We start from the raw sequence: 13124 nt of genomic DNA, 5'->3' as shown, positions 1-13124 counted from the left end.
ACTTGTAAATACAACTAAAGATTGGTGAGTCGGTAACTATTACATTTAAAACATGGAACACCTTTTGGAATCCTGTAGAATTTTATAACCATTTATTTGCATACACAACTTCGAATATTACATTTTGTATTTAATTTTGAGGTGTTTTAAATAATAGATATTATTCAACGTTAGGCGAATATTATATTCAAGGTGGAAATTCATACTTCGAAAAACGCTTAGTTTATGTCCTGTGGGCTATATGTGATCTAAAACAATTTAAAAGTTTTTAAAAATTCAAATTCGACCATCCTAAGTCGTGATACATTTTTCCAATACTAGAATATTTAAAGTTGACAAAGTCATTGATACACTATGCGCTGTGAGACTGATACAGACCGCGAGAGTCAACTATAGCACATCTACACTAATTTAAATTTATTTTGCAAGCGTAAAGGATACTAATTTACTCTTATAACCTTTCTTTGAACATTTAAAAAAAAAAAAACCACCACAAAAAAACAAAAGCTCTTAACAATATTATACCTTTCTATAACATCCAGACGAGCACGACGACCAGCAGCTCCTAGTTGACCTAAAAGTTGAAGTGGACATGTACTCAAAAGTGGTCCAACTTGTTTACTTTTAGTTACATTTCGTCGATATGGTAATACGGTGACCCGGCCATCTGCACGGCACAAGGCGGCAGCTAGTTTTCCCGTACCCACTGTTGCTCCATCCTTGTCATCAGGATTACCAATTATTGCCAGGTGGACGGCCCGTAAGGCAGCAGCAACTGCAGAATTACTTCCATTAAAGTCATAAATAAGTTGTTGCTGTTTTTCGTCATTATTTCGACTTATATTTTCGTAATTAAAATCATCGGTATCGTCAATGTTGTGAGAAAGTATATTTTCATAATCGGCAATTGGTTCGTTATTATCAACGAAATTGTTAGGGTTATTGTTGCTTTGTGGTTTGCTAACTTGATGTTTATATCCATGGTGTTGATTATTTTTGCGATGGGTTCCAAAATTGTTGGTGTTGAAATTTCGGGTATCACTTTTATTGAATGAGTTTTGATGGTTATCGAATTGAGAGTTGATATTTACATAATCGCAAGCCGGCTTACATCCAATACTGCCAACACCAACAGAACCTATTTCTTGGCTGGATGTACTAGTACTGGACTCGGCGGTCATTGAGGGAATAATTTTAGTGAGAGGGCAGTAAATATCACTAAATATTGCGGTTGTATTTGATTGGCCAGCTTTAGTCACAGGAGTGTCGTTACTCTCGTGGTTGAAGATGCTATGGCCAGTTTTTTCCAGATTCACTTGAGGACAGTTCATATTCATTTGCACTCGTAGTTGGGTTTCTCCAAGTTGAGTCACGTGTTCTCTAAGGGTCTTTTTAGCCGACGAAAAGTCGGTACACGCCGGCAAATGGTGTTTTTCCGAAACAGTCTTAGGTTTATTGTTCTGTTGTCGTTTCCGCCGAATATGTGGCATAAGTTCGATTACAGGTATTTGGATTCGGTGGTTTACTTCCGTAACTTTAGAGTTTCTACTTAAGTTAGACATTTTTTGTAAGCCAGCCCACTGCCTTATCATATTTTCAGCTAAGTAACTATTTGATGACCTAATAGAATTACGAGCTGCACGAATTTTAGCTGGGGCAACTGTGGCAGCTCGGTCAGTGCGATTAGTTAATTTTATTAGTTTGCTAGTTTTTATATCTGAGATGATTTTACGAGATTCCATTTTCATACTATCTGTCGTATGATCAACCTCCTGGTCTTCAATTAGCGTCTGATGCATTTGCCGTAAACGTCGTTGTCGTGGATCATAATCTCGTATCCCCGTGATTTGAGTTAGTTCTCGATGCTGCTGATCTAGATGTGGTTGTTTCAGCATATCAAATAATCCTTGACGAATGGTGTTAGAACGGGTGCGGCATTTCTGAAAATTTTGATTTTCAGATGCTTTTGATGATTTTTCTACATTGGAATCTAGATCCGAAGATCTCTGCTTATCACTTTCTTTTCCATCTACATTTTCATCATCAATTGTATGCTCTCCTTCAACACTTTTTTGCCTTATCTCAACATTTTTTATTGGATTCTCAATCTCTTGGATCTCCTCATTCTGAGTTTCTCTTTGACTATTTAATACCTGCTTTTCAACGAATTGGTACACATTTTGTTGTGGTTGCTCTACAGCGATTTTTACTTTTTGACGATCGGTTAACTGTCTACATCTATTATGCTCTATCTCTTCATCCTTTAACGTAGATGTTGAAATGGAAGAAGAATCGGACGACGAGGATCTCTGTTCCCCTTTTTTATCAACGCTATAATTCTTATTTCCTGAGGGATTTGATATGTTCTGACTATTATTAGGAACTTGAGGTGCTTCGGGCTTAATCTGAGGACTTGGTGACCTGTCAACAGACATAGTAGGGGGTTTGGAGTCTTCAACAAAATACCTAAAAAAATCACAAGGATACGGCTCCGGATTTTGTTCAAACCGGTTAACTTTGGGTGTCGGTCTTCGTAGGACAAATGATGACAATACTGCTGTGTCAAATGGCGAAGAATATGTATTATCTTCATACTGGTTGTAAAAATTATTAACTAAATGTGGTGATCTAGAGGGACTTGGTTGTGCACCCTCAATGTTTTCTTTGTAAAAGCCGAAAGGTTCATCGAACTCACGATTTAAAGAATTAGTCCTTGAGATACTCCGCGAAAGCCTTGTTGGATCCATTGAAGACGACGGTGATGATAATAAATCAGATATTGATAGTTGAGTACCTCTAGATGGCATATCTGGATATGATGGGTAAGGTCGCAGTGATAAACTTGATTGGTCCGATATTGATTTTGACCCCGAATTTGAAGGACGTTCAGATGATAATGATGACGATGATCCAGAGATTGAAGGAAGTGGATAAGAGGATTTCGGTTGACGTGGTAAAGTTTTAACAGACAAATTTGGTGATACTGAAATGGACTCAGTAAATGACAATTGTGAGTCAATTCTTGGAGGATAAGGATATTTTGTCAATAGTTGTGACTGAGGTTGATTAGCCGATCCTCCTGCTGAAAAAGTCTTCAAAGACGTAGATGATGTGACCATTTCGGAAGTTACAGTTGCTGAAGGAATTATTCGGATTGACGACCTAGATGAAGACTGCATGCGCATCCATTTTGAAGTTTGAGGAGGCGGCGACGGTGAATGGTTTCCATGGTTTGTATTTTGAGATGACGTTGATTCTTCTATTTCCCTACTAGGAGAAGTAGATAATATCCGTAGTCCTTCAGTGCATACGGAAGCCGAAGTCAAAGTACGGCAACGTTGTCGTGTCAGCCCAGAATTTTCAACCGTACTCGGGAGAATATTTGGAAATGCAGATTCAACCAACGAGTAGTCTCCTATCAGTGGACGGCGTCTGTTGCATGGATACCGAAGTCGTACCTCAGTTTGCGGTATTCGAGAAAATGTCATACTACCACTCACAGCACCAACATTTCCACCTCCATATATGAGTACGGCATTGTCATCAGCACCACCAACATAGTACCTAATCAGATCGGGTACACTATCAAATCCCGGTTGACGCTGGTCGTTGTTGTTTACAACTGCAGTTGAAACAGCAGTAGGCATTGAGGGTAAAGTTTCTCCAAAACTGAATTGCGATCGTTCATATACTGTTCCTGGTTGCAGGATTATCTATAATTTTTTATCACATTAAAATATATATTAAGATTGAAACATTATATAATAATTTATTAATATGATCTTTAATCATTCCAAGGAATAAAATTTCAAATTTGTAAAATTGAATTCAGTAAGCCACGGCACTCTTGCCAGATAAGGAAAATGTTTACCATTAAAAATAATTTGCTTAAATTAATGTTAAGATCCTAAGCAAAATATCCAATTCCAAACTTTTACAACGATGTATTTTTTATTGTTTTATATTATTAAAAAAAAATGTATTTATAGAAAAAACTTATCAAAAAGTGTAACACTTAAATATTATACACAGCTAATTGAGACCTACGACATAAAGTACCTAGTTTTAATGAAATATTTTTATTTTTTAAATTTTAATCAAATATTTTAAACAACTCAATAAACTTTACAAACCAATTGTGTTTTAAATTTATGAAAAAAAAAATTAGACGAAATAAATTCTTAGTCATTTTTAGATTGTGTACATTTTTTAGTATTATACTTGTTAGTTTTGTACCAGAATCAACACAAATATTAGAAAAAAAATGCATTACCAAAATAATAGATCAAGTATTACATGTGTCACTCACCTCATTCACGACAAAATGCAACACTGGATTTCGAAGCTGCCTTTGCTGTCTCCGTTGTTGTTGTCGGCGATTTTTACGTCGCTGCTCATCATGGCTGAGTTTAGATTTGTTTTTTTCCCCAGTTTCATTGTCTTCGTACTTGTCGACTCGCAGACACGATAAAACGTATCGGCCTGGTGGCCGGACATTCAGGCTGTCTCGAACTAAGAAACAGTAGAAGTGCCGTCGTGGTCGGTGTAGCCCTTTAGGTCTTTTTAGCAGCGCCGCATCCATTGCAGTTGACTTGAATACGGAAAGAGCCAGAGCTATGCCACGTTCGTCCATGAAGTCATTAATACCGAGATCCACATCACTACTGTCACTGCTAAGGTCTTCCACCCCATCCGAATCACTGGTTTCTTCGACACGCTGTTGTAGAGACGAAGAGCCTTTAGTGGCAGTAGCAGAAGCATCGCTCGGAGAAGAAATCGAAACCGTGTCATTCGCAGTTATTATAATATTAGTAGCTAAACCATACTCTTCAGCGACACATTGCCGTAAAAGCCGCTCAGCTTCAGCCCGGTCCACCTGATTACCATGGTACCAGGCATGCGACCGCAAGTCATCAGCTTCCAACGATGACAACTCCCATTCCAAGAGTTTTTTCAATTTTTCGGCTTCTACTTCAACAGTGGCTGAGTCGGCATTCAACGGTGATGATAAACGCTGTGATTGTGGTGGTTTATGTTGTTTTTTGTATGATGGTGATGATTCATATGGCAGAAAAGTTCCAGACTCCATAGTTGAAATTCTTGCAACACGATTTAGAGAAACTTGCTTTATTATTCGATGTTGTCTAATGGATATGTTGTTGACCTCGCCATCATCAGCGCCATTCTATTTTATTGTGAAAAGGTAAAAATAAGACATTTAATAAATAACAAATAATAACCAAGAGTAATAACCATGAGTTATAAAATTTTTTTTGATAAACTATCTACTTAATGAGTTATATAATAACTAACATGTCATTTATATATATTTTATCACATAAGTTCTATTAAAAATAAAGCGGAATTCGTAAAAATTTTGATTTACAACGTTTTAACCAAAATAAATGTTTAAAACTTTTGCAATATTAGGAATCAATTGTAGAAAACATTGAAAATTGAAATCTAAAAACAAACCTTTAAGTCGTTCTCAAGTAAATATGAAAAATCTAGACTGGTTTTTTAGAAACGTTATAGTTATTTTAGTTTGATCAGAATAGACAATCGATTGGTATACTATTTTTTACAACTTGTGTGTCATTTAAATAAATATAATAATAAATTTACCAAGACTCTATTGCAATGGCAGCATCGTATTAGGTACATTTAAAACAAAAATCGATTGACGAAAAAAATAATAATATTATTATATGACACTTATTATGTGCCAAAAATAAAATTTAAGAATCAAAAAAATTTATTTAATAAAAAAATTTATGAAATCATAAAAAATTTTACAGTCAGAAGGAATACATTTATTGCTCCAGTCCAAACTTCAAGAATCTAAAATAGTAAAATCCCTATACCTATTGTATAACTATACAGAATTCAATGGACCAATGCAGTGTCAGAAAAAAAATGGTAAAATTTCAATTTAAACAATTGATGAACTTAATTTTTTATTGACAATGAAAATCAGTTAAATTTAGTTTAAAAAAATGTGTTAATTTGTATAAGTATAAAAGTTAATTTACTAATAAAGTAATAAATTTGTCAGTTATTAGTATATTATATTATATTATATTATTATTTTATAATTCTTAACAATTTAAACAACTAATAATATTTTTTATTTATTTTATCATAGAATTGTAAATTGTTTGTACATTTTAAAATATTCATAACTTGTTTTAAAATTAAAATACAAAGAAAATCTTAATAGGTTTGCTAGATAATATTTTTATTTTTAAATTTGATACTTCATCAAATCAAATAGGTTAATTTGCTTTAATATTAATCATAAAAGAGTAGAATTGATAATTCAAAATGTACAATTTGCCATGTTACGCTTGTAATATGGAGACGACACATGCGGATGGGGATCCTCTTAAGTAAAAATTAGTTTGTTAGTTTTGGACAATAAGCTCCTTTAATTATTCAAATTATGAACAGTAAATTGTAACTAAAATGTAACAAATTATTATTATATGAATACATTTTTCCAATGATTTATTTAAAAGATATCCTGATTTTCCTTAATTAATTTGTTATTTTCTGTGATTTATAAAACTACTGGGAATTTCAAAATTGCCTTCCCCAATGCACTAACTAGATTCATTTTTCAACTGGAAAAGCTACTGAAGTTGAAAATCGAAGCAATATTTCGACAACTTTACTTATCGTATTTACAGACACAAAAAAAATATATAAAAATATAAATCCATTTAAAAACACACATCATTTTAAAATCAGTACATTAATAACTCCGCTCAGAATCTTAAACAGTTAAATAACAAATATAGGAACTCCCTTCGCTTACCGGCTCCCTCCCCACGGCATAAATATTTAACCTATAGTGAGAGGAGGGACGATCTCATAAAGGTCGTGGGGAGAGCTTCTCTGCCATACGGGCAGACAGATGACCTAATAAGTAAACTGAACCTTATTGTTAGTTAAAGTAACACAAGTATAGTTCTCCCGGTCTTTAAACTCAATAGGGACCTCCATTAAATACACATTTGATTATCCTTCTAGTGATATAGGTATATAGCAACTAACCTATATAGAATAATAACTATACAGAGAAATTGATACTTAAACATAGTTATTTATATACAAATAATATAAAATATTATTCCGATAACTGAATGGTTTTTAAATACCTATAAAATATGTTTATAAATCAGTGTTTGGAACGACGTTTATATTTTTAATGAATTTGAACGATTTTGAAGACGCTCAATTTATTTATTATTTAATAAATATAATATGTATATAATTTAGATACTTTAGAAAATGTATATGATCTAAAGTCTAAATTGTTTTTATTTTTGGGTTGAGACCTATATGTTTATGGCTTTTTATACAAACTGCTGGTAAACTATTTATAAACAAAAAATTAGATGAACGACCTTATGGACGCGTTTATTTTTTCAAAGAACGTGAACGTGAACGCGTTCGTTTGAAAAAACATGAACGTGAATGTGAACGAGTTCCTTTTTAAGGACTGAACGTGAACGTGAACAAATTCATTTTTTTAGTGAACGTTCCGAACACTGTTATTAATTATAATTATCATTGAGGAGCGCTCATATTATGTAGTAATAGTTATAAGTAGAGTTGATACTAGATACAAAAATAATAAATTGTTTTCAAATATTTCTATTCTTCTTATCTATTATTAGTTTCGAAATACCAAATTACAAAAGCGTGAAAAAACACAAAATATAACAAGAACATGCTATTTGTGTTAGTCGATAATGATGATTAGAGTGAATGTAATTGTTGCAGATACATTAGAGATGTTAAAATATGGTATTTTATTTTTGTTTTGTATAATACCGTATTATACAGATATTATACCAGTATTATACCGTATAAAACCTTACACTACCTTAAATTATAGGAAATTCAATATAGATTATAACCCCATTGTTAAATATGAAACATGAATTATTTTAAAATGGATTAATCGAAAAAAAGGGTAAAAAGTCAGAACAAATTTAAAAAACACATAATACAAGAATTATTTTAGACCTAATTCACCAAATTAATATTTAGTCATGCTACCATGATGTAGTTACCATATGGTCCATACACTTAGTGACTAGAAATAACTTAAATTTAAAATATTTTAATTTATTACAATTCGCATTTCATGGTAAATTATATTCTTAAAATATCAAAAATAAACTTCAAAATAAATTAGGATTTGAGTAATCTTATTATCTGCCAACTAGCATATAAATATATCTACTAACTCGATAAGGATAAAATTACGCAGCTATGGATATTTTTAGAATTAGTACGCGACGGCCAACGGGTAAACATGTAAATGATAATAATAATAATAATAATAACAATAATAAATGATAATAGTTTTTATCTTTAATCGTGGTAATAACTAATAATAACGCTTTTTTTTTATACCGTCTGTATAAAATTATTTTGTACCATGTGTATAATACATCGTATAATAGTTATAATACAGTAAAATACCACTGTATAATACAAACTCACATCTCTAAGATACATTAATAATAATAGCTAGGCTATTAACGCACTCGCTGCACATGTAAATAACACCACCAAAGAAAAAAAAAGAAAAAATGAAAGCGAGATTTTTGCTCAAAAAATGCTCTACAGGAAAAACTCTCACATTATACAATTATCTATTTAGAGTACATTTTTTTTTTTAGAAAGATCATAATTTTTTATAGGGCACATTGAACTTAAATTTTTTATTTCGTTATTAAAATAAACATAACACAAATTACAAAAGCTTGAGAAAAATGGCAATATTTAAACCATTTTACATAGCAATAGAAATAAAAGTTTGATTTGTGAAATTCAAGTCCAATGCGCCTTGTGAAAATGTATTTATATAATTTATATAATAAAATAAAAATTCTGTTTCCAAAAAATAAAAATAAAATAAAATTATCGAAATCGGATCAATCTACGAGACGTAAGAATTTTTCCAGTAAAGCAAGTTTTTAAGTAAATTAATAGGTTTATTTATAAATTACAGGCCCTATAACCTTAGAATCGATTACTACGTTACTATAAGTGAACCTTGGATAAGAATATTTACCAGATTAAATATATATAATTACATATAAATATAATCAAACTAAATTGAAATGATTGTTTCGTGTACCAACGTTATATTTGTCAAGCCTCAACAACTAATAGACTTGAACAATGAACAAAAAAACGAGGTAAAATTCAAATAAAACATAATATTTACGTTCTATTTTGATGATTTAACAATTAATGTTTTTTAAAACTTTATACCTTACTTTATTTAAATTTAAATACGTAATACCATTGATTTCATATCATTAAAAGAATACATTTTATTTAAGCATTTATTTGTTAACAATTTTTTGTAGTTTTTTATTGATTAGATTTGTAATTCTAAAAGCTTAAAACATATATATTATGTGTAATTATTTTTGTTAATCTTTTAGGTACAAGTTTTTACACTATACAATTAAAACTTAGTCAAGTGAATTTTATAGATAATATTTCCGATACTACATATCGAAAAAAGTGCATAACATTGGTTTACGATTTAAAAAGACAGACAATATACCAGTAGGAAAAGCAACTAGCGATCAATAATGATTCACAAAAAGGTTAACGAAATCGAGCAGCTACTATGTACATAAGCATTCTTTGATTCTTTGCGCAACTTAAGTCAATTGTTGGGGACACTTTTACATACCATATTTCAATATTTGGGCATAGCAAGTTTCCGCCAAAAAAATGGTTCCCTAATTTTATGTATAGCCCTTTTCCACCAATTATTATTTAGGAACCATGTAGAAATGTTATGTATTCTTATTATTATAAATTCATAATTATATACATTTTATAAGAAAATAGTTCACTCTAATTTAAAAACTAACAGAGCAAAACGCAGATTGCTGAGCGTAAAATTTGTTATGTAACGCACTTGTAAGACAGAGACTACAAATTTAATGTAGGAAAATGTCCCCTGATACAATTGACAACGAATGATGATTATAGATGAAACAAAATAATTTATACTTTTGTCGCTCGTAATTGACATATGTGTGTACCATAGACATATAAAACAACTAGATAGCCGACTCTGAATTACATTTCCATAAGAACGTTGAAGTCGGGCTGCCATATACCAACAGGGCAATGTTTACATATAATCTCAATAGATAAGATACCTTTATTATTGATAAGTGATAGTAAATAATAATTCAAATAATGAAAAAACGAATTTCTTTTCATATTCTATAGTCAAAATGTCAACTACAAATTAAATTACATAAAGTAGTAATAAGTACATAATATACTACAGTACAAATATTTATATTAATTTTGTTATCATTAATAAATATTTTTATCAACCATGCGATTTTGCGTCGGTAATCTAGTTGTTTTATAAGTCTATGGTCTGTACACACCTTAAAACACTCCTTTCCCTATTTTCTCTGGTTGGTATCGAATCGCAGTCACAAAATAATTTCTTTCTTTTAACAACTCATTTTGGAAAACTTGCATTCTTGTCATCGTCGTTCCCACACAAGGGTTTGAACTTTATCGCTATAAACTATTCACATCATAAATGGTCTTACCACAATGTACACTATACAAATGTTTTACGACCACCGCTGGAATACCCGGCATGCACAAAGTAGAAATATATAAAATTATACATTTATTGTATATACATTGTATCTACAAGCGCTCGGACATGATGAAGAGGCATACACACAGCCAACGAAAACGTGAAGGATAACCTTAAACGCTAATTTTAAAAATATTTCACCTTGTTAATATCCCTTCTTTAATGATTGATGCATATCACAACTTTTACACTCGTATAAATACATAAAATAAATACAGCAACCAAAGCGGCATCCTTTATTCTCACATTTTCTCTCTCTCTCTCAATATCTATCTCAATATCTTTCTCTTTTTCTCTCTCACACATACTTTTTTGTTTTTATAATTCCTCTCACTTTAAAATATAATATTTTTGTTATTTTTTACGCGCTAATGCCTATACAACGTTAGAAAAAACGCATATAACTAATTAATTTTAAATAAATTAAAGTACAATATAATTGTTATAACATCGAAATATTTTTTCATGTAAAACAACGATGGCTGTGTAATGAAATGGTACTTTTCAATTATATTTAATAGAGGTGCATGTGAATCTAATTTTGAACCCATCGAGATTATACAAATACCTAGTCTTAGCCCTTAGGTGATTATCATTTAAATATAATAAATGTCTAAAAGCTAATAAATGAAGACCTGTATAAAATTATTTTTTGTTTTTATAAAAACAAAATATTTAGGGCCATCAGTACGCAAAAACCATCTTAATTTTTCAATACATATTTACTAAAATTAGAAATACTACAAAATAGGTACTAATAGTATTAATCTAATACTAAAAAAGGTAAGACTATTTACAGTTACAAATTGTACAATGATACATAACATAATATTTAAGTGACGATTGACGTAAGTAAAATGCTGTACTAATTTTATTATTATGAGATTATTTTTATGAAAATAGCTGGATACTTATTACTGCTCTGATCGGATTATAACGACGATAATATAATAATATAATAATTTATATCTATATTATTATTACTGATACGATTTTTAATAATGGAACTATTAAGTTGAAGAACTACGTAATTTAGGCCAGTCTGTTTTTGAGATCCGGCAATAGTCAAAAACAATGATCAATATACCAAATAAGTACCTATAGGTTATAGCCAATGTATGGTTATTCGGCAATGTTAAATTTATGATAATTTTTGCTCACCGAACTGTCGGAACGCTGATGATGGCTATCATTCGGTTCGTCGTCATCGGGCGATACTTCAGATGTTGATGTTTGGACACCCACCTTGACATAGTGTCCATATAAAAATGGCACAAAGCGTGATGGCTATTAACTAGTGACTAACAGCTAAAAATGGGTAGCCATTGGTCAGGTATACGTCCACAACCGGAGTAACCATATTATGATTATGAATGCAGCACCGTTGAGGGTGATTATTCGGGAAGACGGCGGCGGTTCAATTGTTTGAGAATAATTAATAATTGGACGTCGTGGAATCTACAGCGCTAGCGCATCGCATCGCTCGTACCGATCGATCGAGCAGCTATACAGTGTGGGCAACTGATGTATTCGTACACGGACGAGATAATGTTCCAGCGACGGCTTAAATACCGGATGGTGCGCGTGCGTGTGTCATGTGTTGGCAACGTTCGACGGGCGGTTATCCGGCCGCTCGGCCACCGGTGTTCCCTCTTGCCAACACCGCCCGAACAATACATCCCACCGAACCACTCACCCCGTCCATCGATGCCGAAACGTCGGAAACACGTTTAATATCATCTGCCGGCAATACTCGTAAATCGTAATGCTTGGGTACACGCGTACCGGCGTACCTACCTGTCGGAATAGCGCGGATATAAAGCGAATGGTTATGGTATAAGGACGACGATCTATTATTTTAAATCCCGCATGCGCAGTAATACCTGTATCCCAAAAAGTTATAGTGCTATACTTATATCATGAAAATATACATTACATGTACCCACTCCACCGCCACCACAAACACTCTCATTGTAAACGTTTTTGAAAAATATTCTAGAACCATCAATAAAACGGCAGCGAACGCTCGGTAAACATTGAATTCCTTCGGCAGCGACGTTGCTATATCGTAGCTTTTATATAAATATCTAGACCTGTCGCAACCACATACCCTTCCTTCGTTAGTGAAATAATCAGAGGATATTCTAGACCGATCTACATGGCTGCCCACCATATTAAATTATTTGATCTGCACACAAAAAGAAAACCCCACCTTCAAAATATTCGAGAGCAATGGCAAACAATAATTCAACAAATAAAATGTTAAATAAAATACATGACAGCATTATATACATATAATATATCAATGAACCATATTCCATGCCTTTACGACGCACTCAAATAATCTTTTAATAATGTTATCGATGAATATTCTAGAACACACGGTCCGGGGGAAAACATAAATATTCATTATTGGAATAAGACCAATGATCATCAAGGCAGGTCATTGGAATAA

General features: G+C 32.1%; 1 protein-coding gene across 1 annotated transcript in view; it reads right to left on the bottom strand.

Annotated features, from left to right (window-relative positions):
- Window positions 1-13124, bottom strand: part of LOC107163995 (uncharacterized) — a 42576-nt gene that overhangs the window by 5304 nt on the left and 24148 nt on the right. Inside the window, exons 2-3 of the mRNA XM_015511656.2 lie at window positions 4310-5185; window positions 526-3713 (exon numbers count right to left, since the gene is read on the bottom strand). Of these exons, the coding sequence (XP_015367142.2) occupies window positions 526-3713; window positions 4310-5089 (3968 nt within the window). The 5' untranslated portion in view covers window positions 5090-5185. The remainder of the gene's footprint in view (window positions 1-525; window positions 3714-4309; window positions 5186-13124) is intronic.

The sequence above is a fragment of the Diuraphis noxia genome, unplaced genomic scaffold (assembly GCF_037042655.1).
Source record: "Diuraphis noxia isolate RWA-SAM2 unplaced genomic scaffold, SU_Dnox_SAM2 contig0001, whole genome shotgun sequence".
NCBI classification, from domain to species: Eukaryota; Metazoa; Arthropoda; class Insecta; order Hemiptera; family Aphididae; genus Diuraphis; species Diuraphis noxia.
Note: the sequence above shows the minus strand (reverse complement) of the source record. Positions and strands in the feature narration are given on the sequence as shown.